The 22,847-nt window shown below is 42.0% G+C and overlaps 2 protein-coding genes across 3 annotated transcripts in view; both read right to left on the bottom strand.

Moving 5' to 3' along the window:
• LOC132980375 (lissencephaly-1 homolog) overlaps positions 1-2,389 on the bottom strand; it is a 40,742-nt gene extending 38,353 nt beyond the window's left edge. Inside the window, exon 1 of one of the 2 annotated variants that reach the window (XM_061046466.1) lies at positions 2,239-2,389. The gene's annotated coding sequence lies outside the window, so the exon portion shown is untranslated. Of the gene's footprint in view, positions 1-2,082; positions 2,104-2,238 lie in introns of those variants that run through there. The other variant, XM_061046467.1, reaches the window with a different exon arrangement.
• A 1,001-nt stretch (positions 2,390-3,390) lies between these two features.
• On the bottom strand, positions 3,391-22,410 carry cluha (clustered mitochondria (cluA/CLU1) homolog a). The gene is made up of 27 exons (XM_061046465.1): positions 22,199-22,410; positions 17,190-17,383; positions 16,363-16,534; positions 15,716-15,859; positions 15,457-15,584; positions 15,141-15,295; positions 14,434-14,559; positions 13,416-13,563; positions 13,228-13,320; positions 12,642-13,076; positions 12,288-12,547; positions 11,791-12,203; positions 10,775-10,876; positions 10,026-10,126; positions 9,748-9,900; positions 9,589-9,651; positions 9,257-9,501; positions 9,087-9,171; positions 8,849-9,002; positions 8,592-8,731; positions 8,392-8,472; positions 8,179-8,304; positions 7,642-7,763; positions 7,364-7,457; positions 7,140-7,274; positions 6,967-7,040; positions 3,391-6,410 (listed from the first exon to the last, which is right to left on the bottom strand). The coding sequence occupies exons 1-27, from the start codon at positions 22,332-22,334 to the stop codon at positions 6,284-6,286; spliced, it is 4,206 nt and encodes a 1,401-aa protein (XP_060902448.1). The 5' UTR covers positions 22,335-22,410; the 3' UTR covers positions 3,391-6,283.
• Between the last annotated feature and the right edge of the window lie 437 nt (positions 22,411-22,847).

The following is a 22,847-nucleotide window of genomic DNA, read 5'->3' as shown; positions in this document are numbered from 1 at the left end:
AAATCAAACCTTTTAAATCTTCAAGACAGCATAAGTGGTTGATAAAAAATTGAATCCATCCACTGTTTGAGGTTTTTGAGACAGGTTGGGTTTCATGCCAACAATTGCCAGACACTTCCTCACAATCTACATAAAGATGTTGTCCAAACAGATTGTCAAAGTGTGTCAGAACAGCCGTTCGTTGATCGACGGGCAGTTTATGCTGGAAGCAGGCCAATAATGACCAGTCTGCAAGCTGGCAGGGGAGCCTGTCTGGAAGGTCAACCTCTGTGGTACTATCAGCCAAGGAAAGGAGAGTGATATGAGTATCTATCTGCCCTTCAGCTCCTCACAAGCACAAAGACAATCAGCCTGTCAGGCTCTCCATTGTCTGTTGATACAAAATAAAGACAAGGGGGCACCCCTCAGTCTTTACTACTAGACTACCCCAACTACACCAGAGGAAAACGCCCCTGTAAGATCTGTTACTGCTTCCTATCCTGTTGTTGATCAGGCAACAAGTACCAGCAGGGCTCATGCAGGGGCTGAATTAACACAGTTGGTGTTGTTGTGTATCCACTGCTGACATCAGTGAAAAGAGCCCGGCTGATGGGATGCGCTTATTCAAATAAACTTTTTGATTAAACTCTGGACTAACAAAGATCTGATGTGTCTAATTTGAGCATTTCAGCCCATGGTCCTAGTGTTAATCTAGTCTGGTTTTATCCAACATCACGACCAGGTTTCCTAAATCTACCTAGATTTCCGTGCACGACCCCGTGAGACAGCGGTGATAAAATATAGAATAGAATAGAATAACTTTATTGATCCCAAACTGGGAAATTGTGGCGTTACAGCAGCAGGTTATCCAAACACACAATATGAGTAAAAAACACAATGTTAGCAAATCTAAACACAATACAATATTAACTACAAAGTAAATAAGTACTAAAAAAATATCAAAAATAAGAATGTGAATATATACAACCAGGATTTCACTAAGCATTACTAGTCTTAAATAGGAAGATTAAATATGGAAGAGTGAATGTAAATGTGCAAGAACAGAGTCGTAGATGGTTATAAATTAAATAAGAAAGATTAAATGTAAATGTGCAAAAAAACAAGAGTAGTAAATGGACAGTATCGACATGAGTTAAAGTGCATGAGTGCAGACATATTATAAGCAGAAACTATACAATATAACGGCGAGTAGACAGACAAATGATGCGTCCCTGTGTTTCAGCCCGCAGGTCCACAAGTCGTGCCCTACATAAAACACTCAATCATACATTTAGAAGGAGAGTACACACGGAAAACAAGGCAGACACTTGAGCGTCGGGTACACGCAATACAAACTCGGCTCCTCCGATGTGCTCCACCCTGATTTTCTTACACTGTGCCAACAAACCGCATGAAGCGCAGAAACGATGAAGAGCTTCAGCTGAGCAGGATGACAGCGTCAAACAGCAGAGGAAATATAATCGTGGCATGTTAGCAAAAAAAAAAAGAGCAATATTTTCATGTGGCCTCAATTGCAGGAATATCCGCACAACAAACAAGGTTTTAAAAAACCCCCCCGAAAACCAGATTAAATTATAAAAACGCCCTTTTCAAATGCTTAACATCGGACCCAGCAGTGACATAACCGATTTACAACAAACCTCCAACGATGAGTTACTAACATATAACATCAAATGCGAGTTGTAACATCTTGTGACCTATATTTTCTCCTGCAGGTTATTTACAAGCGAAGCTCTTGACGCTGCTTTCAAACTATGCTAATTACAGAGTGTTACCAACTTGGGGGTGTACGCCAAATGTAACCGTGATTTACACATAAGGGCGTTGCATTACGACGACCCTGCCGTCCGGTTTATCTAATTAAAGTTATGGTTAGCCAAAGTTAACGTTAGCCAAGTTTAGCTTACCGGCGATGCAGTCAGGAAAGTTAGCCTCTACAAACCTCCGTCTTTCAAAAATACAGTCAAGTTCAATCAGCTACAGTTAACTTTTGCACTTGGCAAACGTTATCCGACTCGATTAGTGTAAGTGCAAAATGTTTGATTATCTACACACAAGGATAAACTCCGCCTGACAAGGTACCTGCTGCTCCGGTCCAAGCGGCCTATCCGCCATTTTGAGACTATGAAAAAGGAGGCGCAACATTCACAGCCACATCGTCATGTTCTCCTCCTAAACGCCACTTTTTCCTTTTCGACTGTGATCGGCTTTCACAGATGGAAAACTAGAAAAACTCACCCTATTGTTTCCTCCCGTGAGTGTCCACAGCCGTCTCCCACGGTAACACGACCCGACAGGGCGTGAAATTTCCGCACTCAAAATATGATCTTGTGATGTGGAGGTAAACTGTGCCCGTCTCGTCTCTCTCTCTCCTCTGCCTGCTTGTTTTTTTTTTTGTTTTTTTTTTTCTCGAAGCCTACCGCATTCGCCTTCAGACGGGTGCGCGCACGGAACTCGCGGTGACGAGCTGGCGGGAGCGCGCACGTCCTTAAAGTGAGAAAGGGGTGTGGGGGGCGTTCAAAAAAAATTAATAATTATAGAGCATACATTTTTTTTCTCAGTAGTAACGTCTAGTCTACTTTTTGGCTACTCTAGATGCGTTTATTTTAAACCGCATTTATTAAATTTAAAAAAATTACATATTCATAAGTGGCGGAGAGGTCAGCGTTGAAAAGATGCCCCAGAAGAAGGAACTGTTTCCTTGAGCTTGTATTTATTTAAGTGTCCCTTTAACGATACCCCACTACATTTTAGTCGTAAAAACGTCTTACAACAAATTAAAATTTAAATTAAATTTAAATTATTTGCAAACGAACACATTTCATGTAGGCTATAATAACACTAGTCGAGCCTATTAGCCTAATGAATGTAGTGTGTTCAATTCAGCGAAATAGCTCGTTCGTTCTCGGCCATATATGAACAAAAATAGTGCATATGGTGTAACATTTCAGTAATACAAACGCACAACACACTGACAGGACATATCTGGCTGTTTTTTTTACCTACTGCAATTGCACTTTATAACGACTCCCCTTTAAGTAAGGACAGAAGACATTTCAACTTTTAAACTTTAGCCTGAGTTACATATATCATATATCAAACTGTATTGTGGGCTCATGTTTTTTTGTATGGGTGGGATATGTATGTATATATGTGTTGTGTTGTGTGTTTGTATGTATGCTGGCTGCTGGAACACCTAAATTTCCCTGCTGGGATGAATAAAGTATATCTTATCTTAATACATTGTTTCCTGTCATTTAGTTGCTACAATCCTTTTGTTTTGCTCCAACACTTGCTTATTGTATTCAGTTATCAAACCCAAACAAAACTTTTACTAGTATTATTTTATTCATTTTCATATATAAAAAAAAAAGCACACTCAGTCCAAAATATAATTAGATTGTTATTCTGTAAAGAGTAACACACAAATGCCACACATCATCAGGAGAAGCAGACTCAAACACTCGGCCTATAAGACGCCTTTGTGCAGAAGAAATTGCATCAGCTAATGTAGCACAAAACTTTTAGACAATCATCTTTTCAGGTTTCTCAGTGACACTAAATGCAAGAGGGTAGCATAATGTTGATAGTAGATATTAGACCATTTCCCCCCTCATGAAGACTTTGAAATGTTTTTGCACAGAATTCAAACTCAATGTTTGGTGTATATTGATTACATTACGGATAATTTCAGTTAGTATTAATATTCTACATCGGCAGTGCATCTGAGGCTTTGCAAATGGTGTTTGAAAATTAAACATGAAATGTTACACTTCACCCTTTACTTTGTTTTAGTACAACATATTGTTTGTTTTCTTAGTTCTGATGCTAGTAACAGATCAAACTTATCAATTCAAAACAGAATTATTTCACTGTAGTACAAAACAAAAGCACTGTTATATGTGCATTAAAGAATTTTATCTGTTCAAATAGTTTGATAAATCTCTCCCATCACTGCACGACTCTATATATTTCAGAACAGCTTCGACTGGTAGCAGGTTTTTGTAAGTGTTGAGCATATTTGGGAAATGTTTAGCTTTAAAGATCATTTTTAAATGGGCTTTACAAATATTTTCGACTTCCACGTGTCTGTAAGGGTCAATGTACCTTAAAGTTGAAACAGATGTTTCTGTGCCACCTTGTGGATACTGTTGGTATTGCTATTGTTCAGTACTTGATAAGCAGGGGACTTCAGTAATGGTCTTAAATGAAAAAGTAATGATACAACAAACCCAGAAAACAAAACCAAGACTCTTAACATGATAAAGTCATTACCTGCTATCACCCTGGTTCCATTCAGAAGCATACACAATAGGCACAACACACACCACACTCTGCTATTGATGTTATGATGACATCATCTTTAGGTGCACACTCAGGAAAAATCCCTGTGACAACCATGTCAGTCTGAAGAGCTCTGCTTTCCTTTTGTTTTTTAGATTATTCCTCCAACACAGAAAGTAGTCCTCTGTCATGTTTTTTTTTTGTAAAGTAAAAACTTAATTCTTGAAAAACAATCATTTGGAGCTCCGTCTCTCTATTGCTTTAATCACATACATTTAGACACGGCAACAATTAAGTAACAAATTGCCATGGGCGGGATACATTGCATGTATACAAGCGCACACAGACCTTTATCAGTCTTTTTTGGTACATCAAACTGAGACAGCTCTTCTTTTGCCCACTTTTGGTTGTGCTGTGAACATGATCGCACATTCAAACAGCAGGAGAAAGTGCACTGCAAAAATGCTCAGACACTCCTGGCTGATTCTTGTCTCAGCTACAAACAAACAGATAACCCAATAATGAAAAAAGAAAAGAAAAAAACAACACCCAGCAACAATAAATCAGTCTCTACTGCCCATTGTGAGAAGAGGCTCATTTTAGTACCAACTCATACAGAAACAGATTTACATTGGCGGCCATGATTGATTAAAGAAAAGAGGCTTCAGCCATCCAACAGGTCAAATATGAGTAGAAAAATAAAACATTAGGAACACCAATGTTTGCTTTTATAGTCTCTATTCAAACTATGCAGCAGCAGCAAAAGCAGCAGTAGCCCTGGCCGAAAGATTTTCTGTTGAACTACACAAAGACACACACACACACTGTCACACATACAAACATACATGCACATATTCTTTCAATGTGTAAAAATAGAATATTGAACACAGCTAGTATATAGATAGATAAATCTAATGCGTAAAGTGGATGTGTCAAATCTGCAATTTCCATTAGCATCAATCAAGCACCTGTCTAAATCGGATAGATTTATACATCTTTTTTTTCCACTTCTATACATTTTTCTATAAAACAGACATGGCTTAAATTAATTGATGATCAACAGGCATAAAATACCTTTATATTTCTCCTTTGCACTTTTACAAAATCCATTATTTACTTAAAAAAAGAAAAGAAAATTCCATCAAATGAAATCAAACTGGTAGAAGGCTCACTATAGTGTGACTGTTATCATTTTCTTGCTCAGAGAGGCAGGAACCATCAGACTCAGCAGGCACCCACCTGGGATGTCGTAAAGTGAAAATGATTGAAAGATTAAATTAATTAACCATCAGGGGACATGTGAGAATGACGGGCGACTGCTGCAAATATGGCTCAAAGAAGCCACATAGAAGGGGATTTACATTCTGAAGCCCCGCTTGAAACATCTATAATTTTGTGACTGTGTTCTGGTTTAAGTGCACAATAGAAAGTAGTACCCCTGAGTTCTAGGACAGGGTGGGTGCTTCCTGGTTTTAGAGCACTGAGGGGTGGGGTGGCTACATGCTCCAAGGCTCTTTAGGGAATGGCGGGGCAGAATGTGGTCCTGGGCTAACAGTGTTGTGGGATATTTGAGCTGGGAGAATATGGTACAGTGGATAAGGCTCTGGTATACAATGTCATGGTCGTCCTTGGTCTCCCTCCCCCCGGCTGTAACCAGGCTTTCATATGCGATCGTATTTCTACAGCAGCTAACATCTGCATCAGCAGGTTCTCGGGCCGGGGATTTGTCAGATTGCACATTACATTGGTTCTATGCGTTTGTACTCTCGCTCCCTCTTTTTCCTACCTTGTAGGAAGTCCCCTATCTCTGTATTCCTTTTTCCTACAGTTCATACTGTTTGTTCTCTGCTCTGCCCTCACCCATCCCTCCCCCGTTTATTTCAATGCTGATTCAGACCGCTTGGCTCTCAGTTCCACAGGCTCAGTGACACTGCTGTTAAGTCACCGCCTACCCCCCTCCCCGATAGCAGAAAGTAGCCGTGTCGAGGGCATTCGGACTTTAATCGATGGGAATTTTGTCCTCTAGCTCCAGTGGGCTGTCCTCGGTGGGCTCCTCAATCTTTCCCAGCTCCTGCAGCTGCTGCCGCCTTTGAACTTCTGCCTTCAGGTTCTCCAGATCCTTTTGGCTGAAAGTGAAATACCAGAAAACAACATTACTTTACTTCTCATAGAAGAAAAAATGAAGGTTTATTTTTGGCTCTTGTGATTTATGTTGCTGAAACTCAATAAATATATTGTTATCCAAGATATACCCCAAATTACGGAGTTGAGGCTTAAAATGTCATCAATGTATTTAAAATAAATGTGTGCAGCTTTATTCAAGGGGTTGCATCGTGTGTCTAAATGACCCCTTTCTAAACGTACAATGAGAGTACTTTGGAGCAAATATATGTAATTGTGGAAAATAGAATACAATTTACAAAAGATAATGTTACAAATGATTGACATCTCACTTAATAATAAATTTTTTTCCACATACTGCTTAAATAAAGCTGCACTTCGAAACTTGAAAGAATCTTAATGGACTAGTTTTCCAGGATTAAAGAAAGTCGTGTTTAAATAACATGAGTGCAATACTAAAACAATATATAATATACAGTATATAATATTTCATTAGAATGTTAAGTCCCAGCATAATGTATCCCAGTGTTCACATAAGATAAAGCTTCTTTCTCACTCTACCTGAGTGGTATAAAGATGATGCCGTTGATGATGTTGAGCTGTTCCAGGACACTGGCCATGTTGGGCGCGGTGAACTGGAAAACAGGAATAAACAAAAAAACTTAGCATCACTGCAAGGTGGCGGAGAAGAAACAGAAGCCATAAAAGCGGGTTTTGATGTCTTGTGCAGTAACCTTGAGGGGCATGATGCTGGCGTTGGAGCCGTTCTTGTAGATCTCGTTCATGGTTCTCTGCAGAGCTACAGCCTGTTGAGTGAGATACTTTAGGTACTCTGAGCTCTCCTTGGTTTTCTCATGTCCCTCACCCATCTGAGAAGATAAAAAAAAGATGGATCATTAGCTTTGAAACAGTCAGAAACCTTAAAAGAACAGAGTGTGGGTTCAGAGCAGAGTTGTACCTGGTTCTTGTAAATGGTGTAACCCTCCTTCTCGTGCTGAAGTGCAGATCGGAACTCAGCCTTGCTCTCGTAAACCCTCGCAACCAAATGATGGCTGAAAAATATTACATGGCACTCATAATGTAACTCATTTTGTCAGTCAGTATGTAGGTCAGTACAATAACTCTACATTTGGATGGTAAATGGAGAGAGAGAGAGAGAGAGAGAGAGAGAGAGAGAGAAAGAGAAAGAGAGAGAGAGAGAGAGAGAGAGAGAGAGAGAGAGTAATCGCTCCTTACCTGAGGGCCACTTTGAGGGAACGCGATCCATGGTACTTTGTGTTGATGGTCAATGCGTTCTCCAGGAATCTCAGCGATAAATCATACTCCATCACTCCGTGCAGCACCAGCCCGATGTTACTCTGCAGAAAGAGAGAAAAGAACAAGAACAGCCGTCACTGATTCTGTCAGGAGAACAAACAAAATGAACGTTTTCCTGAGGTAAGTAAGACGTACTGGTAAATACATATTGATTTTTGTTATTTATTATTATTATTTTTTTTTTATTGCAAGACAAAGGATAATACACTTACAAAACACGAGAGACAATTAAAATAAGTACAGGCCAGAAAAACGACGGAATATTCATGTTTAGTCTGTGTCCCAAACTCATATTTAAAATTTTAAGAGAACAGAATTGTGTGTGTGTGCGCATGTGTAATAAAGAAATATTCTTCCACAATATCATCATCATCCTCATCACTACCATCAACAACCAATTTGCAGTATTACAATGTCAATGTCAAAATACGTATTGATGATAACGCAAAGACTCACGTCTAGCAGTGCCATCTCAGGGTGGTCCTCCCCGCACACCATCAACAAGAGGTAACGGGCGCGATACAGCAGCTTCAGGGCGGTGGACAGCTGGCCATTGGCGAAACAGTACAGAGCCAAGTGCATCTAAGGGGTGGAGGGGAAAAAACTCAGGTGAGATTCTGTTCAAGCATCTTATGAACGAATACATCTTTGATTTGACATTTAACTTACATATTCTTGAATTGTGTTGGGGTGCTCAATGCCGAGGACTCGTTCACTCATCAGAACAGCTTTTTGCTGGTTGCTGAGAGCCTGTGGGTAAAGAACCAAATGCAGTTTTAGTGAAATGGAATCAATAGGATGCATCTAGATGCTGATATAGTAAAAGGCGTCATATTTCTCGTAGTCATTCTACAAGGTGTCGTGCCTACCTCTGGATGGTCTCCCATGATGTAATTAAGGCGTGCCAGCAGGCGCAGGCAGGCGCAGATCTCTACGTGCATCGCTCCGTACACATTGTTGAAGAGGTTAAGAGCCTCGTTGATCAGCTCGCAGCCCTCCTTCAGAAAACCTGGGCATTAAATCAAAAAGGGGTTATTATGTGAAATTAACTCCAAATGGAAATCTTCTTGTTCTAGATAAGTCAGATTCACTCAAAAGTGTTTCTATGTATGACTACATCCTCCACCTTGCTGCACTTTGGCCTGTCCGCTTTGGAAGAAGTGGAAGGCATCTGAGGCTTTGGGGTTAACGTGCTTCACAACAGGGAAAATATTCAGGATGTCCTCCTCTGTGAAGGCAGGCTTGTGGCGGCTGTCAAAGTTATACTCCTTTATAAGAATCTAGAAGAAAAAAGTAGAGGAAATGTCATGACGAGGATTTTTGAGGAGGCACCGAGAAGTCACTGTAGATTATATGAGAGTTACCTGGATGCCAGTTTTAACTGAAATTTCTCTGAGCAGGGTGATTTTCTGGAGGCCATATTTCTCCACCACCTGGTCCGCACTTTCACTGCACAAAGAACCATCATTTGTCACCAAAACAAACACAAAACGCAAACGCTTTAACATTTGTTCAACATGAACGGAGTCTTTACCACTGGATGGTGAAGTGATAATAGCTCTGGGCCTCGGAGGCGATGTTCTTCCACAACTCGCTGGGCGTCAGGCTGGCCCACGCCGTGTTGTCACCTCCGCCGGGGACCCTGTTGCGACGCTTGCGGCTTTTGCGGCGCGACACCAGCTCATCGGGAGGAAGGTGGGCGACTGCGTCAGGGAAGGAGCTCAGGAAGCAGTTGAGGAAATGGCTTACAGCAGCAGAGAGGGCAGACAACTCTACACCCTGCACGATGCAAAACATAACGCAAGTAAATGCAAGTTTGTCTTTTTAAGAAGCTACATTACATGTTGTGTGTTGAACGATACAAACCTGCAGGTATGTCTTGAAGATATGTTTTGCACATCTGGTGATGAGCTCACTGATTCCTATTCTCTAAGGGAGGAAAGAGAAAACATTTAAATGAGTGAACACAAGGACAAAAAAGGTGGATGACAGTGTTTGTAGGAACCAGGAGGATTCCAGACTTACATAGAAGTGCTCCAGTTGGGCTTTGGCAGGAGTTTTGTCCACAAACTCCAGAACTGTGCCCAAATAGCGGACATTGATGCCTCTCTGGCGCAAGGCCTCTGTCAGTGTGGCTCCATCCATGGGCACAGAGCTGTGGTCCAAACAGTCTTTAACCTGGTGATAAAACACACACACACAAACACACATGTATGACTTTAATCTCAGACACACACACACACACACACACAGGTCACATAGAGGTTGAATTTTCTGGTTGAGTGAGTATCTGTGTCACTGACCAGTGATGGGACCTGACAGGAAACAAGGAAGGCAGCAGCATCTTTGAGAAGCTGCTTCTGCTTCTGCACGTCATCTGTACTCTCATCTGGGAAACGTACTCCTGGTTCAACAACACAAACACAGTCACTTTTGTGCTTCCATTGCCCTCTCATCAATTAACCCTTACTCTCTTATATCACTGCACAAAGATCATTTTGAGCCGACTGTGCTTAAAAATGACTAATCTGACAGCTCAGGGAGTGTAAATAGATGAAACACTACACTGATGTTAGCTGCTCTTCAGCTAAAAATGGTAGAGCGACTAATCATCTTCACAGGTTAAACACTTCAGTTCTTAGACTTTATACAGCTGTGTAGAATGTAGGAGACAGTTTCTGCCAACATTTGTCAGATAATTATTCTCGTCTCATCACATCGATCATTTTAGGTTTTCAGTTTAGCCACAGAAAGCCCATTTGGGTGTATTTGCCTCTGACATGTTGATCTTTGTATTTGAATATCCATCATCTTTCCCAGTGTATCACATATCAGCCTGATCAACACACAAACACTGGTTTAAAAATAGATTTCTGAAGCTCAAGGTTTAAAGATGTAGTCATCTGTAGAATAGAATATATGAATAAAACGGCTTCATGGCTCATTTTAATGTAAAAAAAACCCTGTTTGCATATACAGCTTTTCCCTGTTCACACACCGTACATCTATACTCTTTAAGGTTTTCTATAGTCCATGTATGACTTGTGCTTACCTGGGGAGAAGATGTCAGGGTTGAAGCGAATGTCAAAAGACGTGTTGCTGATGGAGCCGACTGCCTTGCAGGCGTTGAGGACGACCTCACGACTTTTAGGATCTGTTTTTTTTTATTAGGACAAGATCAAAGAAAAGGTTAAGATTACGAAAAAGCAGACCAATTATATCAAAATGTCTACAAAGAAGCAGTGCTAACCATGTCCATATTAAGCCAGCAAGATCAATCATCCAAAAAAATGAACATTGTAGCTATGGCTGCATAATGTTAAAAAGCTAATTTTTTGTGCCACCTGATACTCCACAAGATGACTTATTTATCATTTATCATTACCATCTTCACAGATACAATGCTCAATGATGCGTACTGTGTTTTATCCACAGTAATGATATGCTTTATATGCATCCAACACACAATACAATAAATATTAAGATTCAATCATGATGATATTGAATCACTAAAGAGATGATCAAGTTAATGATGGATATGTCGATCATAAGGTAACGTTATGTAGACATGGCCTAAGTCCACAACACCACCATTTACAAACCGTCAATTAGCTTCAAAGCTCCCTTAAGATTGAGTCAGGGTGTTTAACATGCAGATTACTGTAATTCAGGGTCAGTTGGGTGTCACACAAATCATTCAAAGTGAGATTATTTCTGCATTCCGATTCATATTTGGATTAATGAACACAGCAGCCGATTATTGAGTTTATTGGGTCATATCCCACAGCAAAGGCAGAGTGCAGACCAGCGAGAGGTGGGTAAGGGACCAACAACACTCGATTGAGCAGCTACGGCTAGTCTGGTGGAAAGAAGCGTGTACGTCCCACAACTTTTCGCTTTAATGCTCTAGCAAATATTTTTTTCTATAAATGCACCAAAGTCAGCGACAAAGTCTTGGTTAAATACAGCTTTTCAAATAAACTTCCTTTCTTATTAAATAATCCACCAAAGTAGCTCTCACTGCATCATCTTGGCCTAGCTGGGTTTTTTTTTTTTTTTTTGACATACCAATACAAGATCCATCTTCGGCAACTAAGGTCTCCGCTAGCTCTTTGGCTTGAGCTAATCCTGGAATACTTTCCTCAAGCTCCTTACCCTCCAATGGGCTCTTGCATTCTCCGTTCTGGGTGGTTGTGAGGTCTAGAGGCCCGTTTGTGGTGGGCTTTGAGGAGTTTTCTTCACCTTCAGTCGCTGCCGGCGAGGCAGCCGGGGTGCTGCTGTCTGTCGGGCTCGTGCTGTCAGCGGAGACGTCTGTTCCACTGGGAGGATCTGATGCAGCAGTCTGTGTCGGGGTTGGATCATCTTTGCTTTCTGAGCTTGTCTCAGAGGTTTCTGTGATAGCAGGCACGTCAATCTTAGTGTCCTTGTTTGCTTTCTGCTGCATGAGCTGTAACGCTGCCATCTTCATGAAGAGAAGGTATCTGGGGAGGGACAGATTGAGTAGTTTAACACATGTAGAAACTCTCCTCATTATAGGTATGGGATGATGCAGTGCAGACACATACCTGTGCTCCACAAAGGCTTCGATGAGCTCCTGGCGTAGACAAGCCAGGCGGTGGCGGTGCTGGCGAGGGTAGCCCTGGCGCTGACTCTCTGGAGGCAGCACCTCTCCTTCCACAGGCAGGAAATTGAGGTCAGGAGGGAAAGTACGAAGAAGGTCCAGAATGTAGTGGCGGCCATCGTTTCCAATGATGCCCTTGCACTCAACGGAAGAGCAAAGCTCCACTGTCTCGTTTTTCTCGTTTAATACGCTGTGCCTCTGAACCTGAAATATACAGTACCCAATATACAGGGATATTTACTTGTTGAACAAAATCAATAAATAAATGCTTGAATGGAGAAAAAGACGGACAACTGACCTTGAGTGGCCTGCTTGTCTTCTCCAGCAGCTCCAGGTATTTGATGTGAGACACCACCGTCTTCCCAAAGTCGATGGATCCGTAGATGACGCTCTGCTCCTGCTCACGCTCCAGGATCCCAGGGATGATTGACTGTGCGGTGACTCGGTACCCTCTATAGTCCACCACTACGGTCCCCAGAGTGTACAGGCCCTCCACATCGACGGCCCCGTAAGCACGTACGCCATTCAAGTCATTGGTGGGTGCCGCATGGGCAGCCGCATCTCCACCCAGCTCGCGATAGTGGTCCCGCACATCGAACCCGAGGCTGAAGAAGATGTTGTTCCAGATAAACATCTGCATTCGCGTTTCCTCACCAGGGTTTATGGCCATTACGTTGCCGTCGATAACTGCCATGGCGCCTCGAGTGGCAGCCGCTGCAAAGTCACTGTGGACCTACAGGAGGACAAAAAAATACATTTAAAAACTTGAAAAGTGTACACATGAAACTGACATCATATTTCCTGCTAGATGTTAGTCAGCACTTTTAGTGAGAGGATCCTCTGGTCTCCACTGTCTGTTCACATAATGATGAAACACTCAGTACCTTAAATATGGCTCTCTCCCTCAGCAGGCGTTCAGGCAGGTTCTTCCGGGGCAGCTCTCTGGTGGTCTGCAGCTCCTCGTTCCAATCTCTAGTCTGAAAAAATAAATAAATAAAAAATCAGTATTAACATCTACATTGATGACTTGTAAAACACTGACTAATCTGCTGCTATGTGCAGCTGTTCCCACCTGTCCAGGTATGTGCTCCTCATAACCCAGGCGGGAGGTGTAGGCGTCCTCAGCTCGGACACAGTCCATGGCGTGGTCTACCTGTGGGGCTGTCCAGCTGTACACCTGGAAAGGAGTGGCTATCCTCTCAAACGGGTGCCTCTGGACCCTGCAGGGAAAATAGTGAAACATTATAGATACTTTTTTTTTTTGTGTATCATAGGCTCTTTGTCAAAGTATGCTCTTGTAATGAGAAGTTCCTAAAACACCTAAATAAAACCAATGCATGACAAGGAACACTGTAATGCTAACAGCATGCGACGCGAGTGAGCGTCAGCAACAAAGTCATCTTGATTCCATTGTTTCCAATTTGATTGTCCTACAACCTCAGCCTCAGTGAGCGACGCAGCACAACATTTTGTACCCCGATGCTCTGTGTTTATTTTCATTCCTGTCTTGCCGTGTATTGAAAAACCTTTGATTGTTTCTATTTGAGTCAAAAGCTTGTCAATGCAAAGCACCTCATGTCATACTGCTTAACAAGGGATACTGAAATTCACTGAGGAAACATTGAACAGATGCAGTGTGGACAGCGAGCGTTCAATGCTTTGCAATCTAATGCTCGCCGGCTGGTGGAACACAGTGTGAGTCCTGACCTTACTTCTATGTATTATGTCTTCTTTAGTTTCTTTTTGTGTTGTGCTTTAAGACTTTGAACTACTGAATCCCTTCCAGGACTTGACTGGTTCAATAAAGTTAATGTAGGAATGATTAACTTAAGAAAAAAGATAAAAAGAAGTACATCAAACAGAAGAGCACCAACAGACAAAAAGAGAAGAGAGAGTTTTTAGCATTGCAGATTTGAGTACAGAACAGAGGCTGTGGATCAGCAGGTAGACACAGAGGTATATGATAACATCAGTTTTCAGAGGGGATGAGTACTAACCAGCTTAAATGCTGAGACACTAAGTCACTCAGTGAAAGGATTCTTAGCACAGGTAGGAGAATGAAGAACTGAAGGCATAGAGATGTTTTTCACCTTTTCTTTTGCAGGGCAGTGAAGTTCTTCTTAAAGGCAGGGCTGATCTGGCTCAGCAGCTCCACCAGAGAATGGCTCAGGAAACTGGGATTGGCTGGCTTAGGGTTAAAGGTGTAGGTAGTGGATCTGTAATACACAGACAAACACATAAAACATTAGTATTGCTCGTTTTTAAAGCTCATTCATGACAAATTTACTAATATTTATACTACGAAAGCCTGGAAAGGAACTCGTTTTTCTGAGGGATGTATGTGGTGCATCTCTAGAAATCAGAAACCCTCAAACATGAGAGGATCTTATTGAATTGTTGGAAACAAAAAAAAAGAATCCTGCTTCAACCAACACAGCATTTTTAGGAATTGTGTTCTTCAAAGTAATCCAACTAGACCTCTTTAATTAGAGGTTTAAGTCTTTGCTGGCATCCAAACTAATCCAAAATTAGGATCCTTAAACTGTTAGCATACCCACTGCTTCTGCTGCCTGCATCTTTTTAAGTACTTAACACAGTCCTACACTGAAGCAAGGCCAGTTTTATTTATATAGCACATTTCAAGGCAATTCAAAGTGCTTCACACACGACATCAAAAGCATCATAAGTAAGCGCTACTTTGTGCATACACTACATATCAAGAGCTTAGGGGTATTTTTGGAAGAGTGCAGTGGAAACTGGAGCTGCAGGAAGATATGAGGAAGAAATGTGGACTGACTGGTTGAGGTAGAAGCCGCGTGTGGAGGCAGTGATGCTGACGTGGCGCTCCTCCACAGTCACCATGTACAGGTACATGAGGTCACCGTGCATCTTCCTGTTTCCTGGTGGAGGGTTCCAGCCGCTCATGGTCAGGACCTTCAGGCACTGCATAGGCTGTTGGGATAGTTGAAAACATTTGCATAAGTTAAGAATGGTAAATTGAGTTAGACTTTCCCTCCGCGAGTCCTTTTTTTTTTTTTAGTTCATCACTTTATATTATTCTCAAGCTGTGATTTCCCTGAATCACACTTTTAGAGCTAAACACTACTTCTCACCTTCCAATCCTTGTTCTGTGGTTGCAGGGGCACCAGTGGGCGGTCCTTGCTGCCGGGCAGGATGTGCTCTGGGGGGGTGCAGTCGATCTGCTCCAGCTCGTTTCCCTTCTTCTTCCTCTTACCGCTATCTGCAAACAAACATTTAAACAAGCGAGGTGAGAGCCTGCAGGCCACCCGCAACGTCGCCACAATCTTTCACGACGATGTCGGCACATTAGAATGCTGCAGGTTTTTCGACCATGAACCGTTCATGTCATACCTCCAAGGTCTCCGTCAGTGAAGATGCTAAGGAAGGAGAGCGAGTTGCAGTCCACTCCATTGTAAGCGTCCGAGGGGTCCAGACTCTTCAGTAGGTCTCTGATGTGACGCACATGGATGCGGGCCTCGCGCACTGTGTACGGCTCTGAAGGAAAGAGAGAGAAGGAAAACACAAAGGGTATAAATAAAAAGGGAGTGCTTTGACAATTCTGTTTAGTTTTGGCCCCTCAGCTACATACAACTCTCCAGGCAGGCTGCAGACACAGGGGTACATCAATAAAGCTAAAATAAAGTCGTATTTATTGACACATCCTGAATGCATCATGGTGAAATACTTAGGACACCAAATATATCACGGCTGATGTTGACAAAAAGTTATCAGGTTTGTCGGGTAGCACCAAACAATAACTTCTGATTCTTTTCCATACAACATGGTTAGTTGATGTCATTGCATAAAAACAGGAAGGTCCAATGCATCATCTTTGCTGTAGATTTAATTTCCATAGGGTAACAGTGTGCAGTTTAATGTATATCCCTAACAGACTGTCATCTTTGTGAGGATTAGTACTCAACAGTTTGGTCACGTCACTTTGTTTTAGAGTAGTACAATGGATGTGATTTCAGTCAGGTTAACCTGCTGGTTCTGACCTTCCACCACTTTGAGCAGCGAGCCCTCCTGCAGGCCCTCAATGGACTTGAGCTCAGCAAAGTTGTCCAGCACGTTTCCATCCAGCTGCAGGGAGAAGCAGGTTCGGTGGCAGGTGTCCTCACGGTCCATCAACACCTGGTGGATCTCCTGGACCATTTCCTGGGGAGATACCTGATGCAGAGAAGGGAGAGGGAGCGAGATGGTGCATTCATGTTGTTTGGATTTTATGATGTCTGGGTTCATTATGTTGGTTTGGTGTTTTGCTGTAGGAGTCCTTTTGCTGTTGGGTTCTTGTGTTGCTTTGGTTATTTTGGTGCTGTTCGGGGTTCTTATATTTGCTTCTGCTTGAACATCAAAGCACTTTGTTGCTTTAGAAATATGTACAGCTTGAGATCCTTATCCCTATACAGGATTTGGTTCAGGTGTTTTGTTCATGTTCAGGTTTGAAAACATTGCTTAAATATGCCATGTTCACAATGTACTCTCATGTTTAGACCACACCCAGCCTTGTTCCAGTACTGGTTCCATCTCATGTAATCCAGGAAGGCTGGTTTGAATATAAGACAAACAAGTTTGAAAGCTCCTTTTACAACAAAACCCTGCAGAGCTATTCTTAAATATTAAAGGGTGGGTTTTAAAGGTATAGGAAGTTATGATGGCACTAGTCATTTATTTCTCTCATGTAACAATTGTCAGTAAACTAAAATACAAAAATATACAATCTAGGTACACTTTGTTTTCCAGGAATGTGCACATATATGACTTGAGATAGTTCTGTTTTAAGCCCTGTGTTATTGCCTGTTTGAACATTGGTCTGCAGCCTTACCTGCAGGTCGAATGGCTCTGTCCCAGGTGCCTGGATCTTAACGGTGAAGCCAGTGTCCTGGATCACAATCACTTCCTGTTCGTTGGACTCCTCTCCACCATCCGCCTCGCCGTTCCCATCCGGTTTGGATTCCGCCTCCTCTGTGTGGCCATGAGCTCCATCACCATTCACCATGGCTGTATCTACACTGTGCCCTGCGATGAAGGAGACACAAAAAGATCATTCAGTAAACTCAATATCCCATGAAAGAGAGTTTGACAAGTTTGAAGAAAGAGACTGTGAACGACACCTAAACTGTTTGAAGTGCTTTGTGTACAAACAATTCTTCAGCTGCTATTATTCAATGATCTGATCAAGAGGATGCACCACCTACACAGGGGCAGCCATGCAAAAAAAAAAAAAAACTTTTCTTCCACATGTAAGCGATGCTGCCAGGCAGCAAGGCCACAAACAAAGCACATAGACCCATGGCTGGATGACATCACCTGTAACCTCCTGAAATATTTATTAATGAGTGAAGAGAGGCGACAAAGCTTGACTATATAGCTGCTAGTGTCATTACATTCTAGCCAAACACAAATGAATTCAACGGAATATAAAGAACACAGAAGACAGAATCAACTATGCAAGTTCTCCAAGAAGAACAGACGTTTACGAAACAGCCGGAACTACAACACACAGATCATGAATGAATGTTTCAATACATTTTCAGATTCTCCATTCTGACCGGCTGAAGCAGACACTGTTGCAACATTAGCCCGTTAAGTCTTCAGGGATTTCAGTATCACAAGAGGGAATTACTGGTCACTTTCACCGCTAAATGTGGCTAATACATACCCTGCGAATAAGCGAGTAATCATTGAGCAGCTGCCCTTAATCTTTTACTGACGTTCAGTCCATAAAATGATGGTTACTCATTCTTTAGATAAGAATGATCAGACAAATCTGAGTTACAAGGCAGCTGATCTCATGAATAAAAGATTCACGAGTTATATATTCCTATTGTATTCAGAGCAGACAACAGCTAAGGTGAAAGGACCATGACAGGAATATGAATTAGGCTTTGGTTAAATGTATTCAAAAGAAAACAGGGCTGAGTGTGTGGATGTCGGACACCTGTTTTCTCTCACTGGGACTCGCCTGCATCCAGCAGTGTGTCCTTGCTCACTGTCAAGGGTAAACAGCGTCAGGGTTACAGGCAGAGGGGCGGGGCCTGATAACTGGACCACGGCACGAGTGAGAGATGAAATGGTGAAGCAGGGGGAACGAGGCGAAAGAGATAGGGTCAACTCACAACGCTTTGGACAACAAACACAACAACTTCAGAGCAGAAAAGCTTGTTCATAATGTAACTAAGAAGAGGAAAAGGGGGGGGGGGGGGGGGGCTGGGGGTTGTGCGTTTCATTCTGTCCCGTTTTTGTTTTCAGTACCAATAGAGAAATGTTTCACTCCTTATCAGATCTTAACTCCTTTCATGTTGACACAATGTTGGCGAGCTTACTTGGTTACTCTCCCTCTGAGAGCTGCAACTTTAGCATTAAAATGCTAAACTCATTTCACGTTAAACATCTAACGACTAGCAAGCAACATGAGCATTCGTTTGAAGACACAGGAACTTGTGTTCATTTCAAATAGGTTGATTCTTTTCTCCACCAACTTCTGAGATTATAGCAGGCTCTGTAACAAAAACAAAAGCGTTGCTATCTATGTGCTGAGCAGAAAGTGCACAGTGGGAAACAGCTGTCTGCTGCAGCTGACCACAACACTATAAATGTGCTGAGAGTTAATCAGATCAGTAAATTCAAAGATCAGACGCCTACACAATGAGCTGAAAGTGGCTGTGAAGCTCAGTAAAACCAAGAGAAGCAACTGGTTCAGGTGATCTTTAGGAAGGTCCTTCAATCCCCTTCTGTAACATTGTCATTAAAATAAAGAATGTCACCTTATTATCAGGCAAACTCATGACTGCCATATATGAGCAATCTTTTTCAGACTGGCTTGGTACTCTTAACTGTAAACTGCATTGAACAATTTTTGGTTCAGTTATAAAAAAAAAAAAGGGACAAAATGTGAAAGAAGAGTTTCATGAGGTGCATAGGATAATGTAGCTCTTCATTTTTGACTCACACAATCACCAAATCAGAAGAAGAAGAAGTACAAAGATCCAGAAGCACTTTGACTGATGAGGTAATCCAGCAGGCTGCGTGTTGCAAAACTGACCCATTTTCCCAAAGTAATGAAAGACAGTACAGCAGCAAGTTAGTGATAAAGTAATGGTCAAGCAGTGAAGAGGAGCCTGTCTTATTCTGGAAATGATTGTTTAATTAGGTTATATCAGGATATGGCATTTTAATACCCGTATCACAGAATTTATTCTTTAAAAATCTAAATGAATTAAAGTTATTTTTTCTCCATTTTCCAACAATCATAACAAAAAAGAAAAAAACCACACGCAATAAAAATGAAACTGCAAGCCTGGGTTACACTGTAACAGACCCGTTTCTTCTCTGACTGAACAATTCTCTGAACCAAGCTGCCAGTTCAGAAAGGTAATTCATATCATGGTGCGTTCAGATGGTGGGATACTCTCTTCAGTTCATTAGCCTGACCAATGACTGTTGATAACAAAGCTATAAATCAAGCAGCAAGATATCTATCTACTCTGCAGCCCTTGACACGGGGCGACCCTGGCTGCTGCCATGGCAACGTTAGCCAAGAACCATGAAAACAACAGCAGCAGCAGCACAAGGTCTGTCTGCAGACAAGTATGCTGCACCACAAGGTGGCAACCTCCAGATAGGATAGCCAGACCCTGAGTCATGGACCTATGGTGTGATTTCATGTCAACAAGGACTGAATACACAGTGTGTTTGATTCTGTCATTAAAATATTTTTTTTTTTTCATTTTTGTTAGTGCTGTCTGTCTGTGTAATGTGTTGCCTTTTAAGCTGTAATGCAGTTTTGTATTTAATAGAATGCCTTTCCTCACCAACAATTAATATTAAAATAAATATATCATGAGACCTAAATATGTTTTTATATTGTTTGCAGTAAAAAATAAATAACATTGAGCTTAAGCCAATTAAAAAGTCGATCAGATGAAACTAAATTAGAAAAACAATTAGTGAAGCGATTACATTTTAAATCGAGCATTTCTTTAGTATACTATTATGCTGAAAAGCATTGTGTTTTATAACGACCAGAGAAAACAGTTCCTCTTAGGGGCTTACTGATCCTGCACTGGGAATGTAGACACAGCTTGTAAATACATTTAAGGACTGAAGATGAGGGAAAAAGTCATGACATGTAACCTGAAAATACAAATATGAAAACCAAAGCTCTGCTAAATAAAAGACTGATATATCAAACATGATATTTTAAGTGAAGGCTTACATTTTTTTTTTTAAACCATTGCAGTTTTGAATACAATATCTTTGGGGAAGTAGTGCCAGGTTTGTCTAAGCAACAATTTAAAACTAAACATAATGAATGAAGTATCACATAGTCGGAGAGCTGGTTAACATTTTGCTTCAGAGAAACTCCATTAATACATCATCAAAATAGAGCTTTATTAGTGTTGTCTTCACTGAGGTATCAGATAATAGGCTGCTGCTGATCTAAATTAGTGGATCCACTGCTGCATGGGAGGAGGTGGAGGAACTTTAAACACTGACCAGAGAAGACTTCTGTCACCATCCAGACAAAAACATGAATAATTTACATGTACGACGCAGGACAAGTTACTCTCCAATCTGTTTCCCCTGTGCAGTGACAGAGAGAAGTCAAGGTCCCACATGTTTCACATGTAGAGAGGCTGCAGCAGACACTTCTGGTGCTCTCTTAAGTTGTGTAACGTGAAGTTCACCAGTCGGTTTAATCTGCCTCTATCGACAACACTGTACTGCTGCTCAGCCGCGCCACTACTTTTATATTCCAGCGTACTCACCAGCTTATACGTATGTTCATGTATTATTAGCGTAACCTTCCCTCTCTCTCTCTCTGTGCAATGCACTATCATGACTTTTTCTACAACTGCGAGTTTCCGCTTCCCGGTCGAGGAGGGCCACTCCATCTGATCCTCCACGACGGGGAGGAGGGGGGCCGCTAAATACTTACCATCGACCGCTAAGGCACTATGTTCATCCGACAACTTATATGCAGGTTTGAAACCCCACCCCCCCTAAAAAAAACGATGCCACATATATTTTAATAACCAGTTCTGACACAGGACTGTTAAATTAAAAGCCCACAATGTGACAGAGAACCCCCTGTATTCATGGGGACAGTGTGTCACTCCACTGAAGGTGACCTTCAGTTCATTTCTCTGACACGATGTTACCAAACATGTGCGTCAATTTAGAGTCACGTAAACCACCCGGTGTGTTAAAAAAAAAAAACAGTTGTTTTTAAACCGAAATGGCAATTTTCTGTATAAACTCTCCTCCTGGACTCGCAGGGCTTCTGCTTGCCACTTTAGCTTATTAGCTGGGCGAGGAAGCTAATGGTAGCACACCGGCTATCTTGTTTTGGGTTCGCCTGATTTGCATGCAGTGTCAGTACCGGGTTGGACTACCTGCTAACAGCGATTACCAATTTATGTATAATTTGATCTGTTCTCACTGTGGACACGCCTAGCACGATAATGACCACAACATGCAAGACTGACATCACACTTAGCAATGCTGCGAGATGCAATGTGCAACCCTTTAAACTTGAACAGGATACCAAGGAGATGGTTTGAAGGAGGAAGGGGGTAAACCCCACAGACGACCACCTTGGGGGGTGTGTGGACTTTTTTTTTTTTTTTTTTTTTTTTTTAAGTCGCACAAAAAGCATGGAGGCAAATGTCACAAGCCTAAGTCTTCAATAAACCACTTTGAAGTCGGTCACTGCACGGTGTGGACACAGTTAATACATGTATTTTGAGAGGTGTTGTCATGATATGAAATGCGTGTGTCCGGTGTTGTAACAAGCAGATATGACGCAGACACTTTGCTGCATTGTCTCACCACAGCCGCACGAGTCCTTCAGATGTGTCTTGCTGCTTTCTTTGCTGTCCCGGGCTCCATCTCCTGCTTCATCCGCAAGATCAACCGGATTACAGTCGGGCACTGACGCCGGTATGTCATCTGTCTTGCTCACCATGGTCGGCAGTCAGTGTGGCAGCAGTGCAAATCCCAGCAGCTGTGAGTCTGTGAAACGAAATAGAAAACAGTCTGCTTCTCCGGCTGATTTCAGGCTAGCTGGGCTACATGCGAAGGGTACAGGCTTACAAAAACAAGTCTACCGAGGAAGGACAGCGCTGCTCACGGTGCTGCTGCGCACACGTGGTTTTCTCAACCCCTCCTCTTGACCTCTTTGCCTTTGCGTAGCAGTGGGTTGCACTTCCCCATCAACCGAGCGTGGCGCTACGGAAAGCCACATGCGTCAAATTCATTTTCACAAACTTCTTTTGAATTGTTTTGTTAATGAAAAGTGGAGACTTTCTTATGTGACGAATACGACTACTTGTAATAGTTACATGGGGTAGAAAATATGACGTCACCGTACGGTTATGAAAACCGCGGACTGAGATTGTTCAGAGTATGTCTGTCAGTTTGACCTACATGTCATCAGCTCCTGTCAGTCACCAACATGCACACATTTACTGAATGTACT

Source organism: Labrus mixtus, chromosome 9, assembly GCF_963584025.1.
Source record: "Labrus mixtus chromosome 9, fLabMix1.1, whole genome shotgun sequence".
In the NCBI taxonomy this organism is placed as follows: Eukaryota; Metazoa; Chordata; class Actinopteri; order Labriformes; family Labridae; genus Labrus; species Labrus mixtus.
This window is presented reverse-complemented; position numbering and strand designations above follow the sequence as displayed.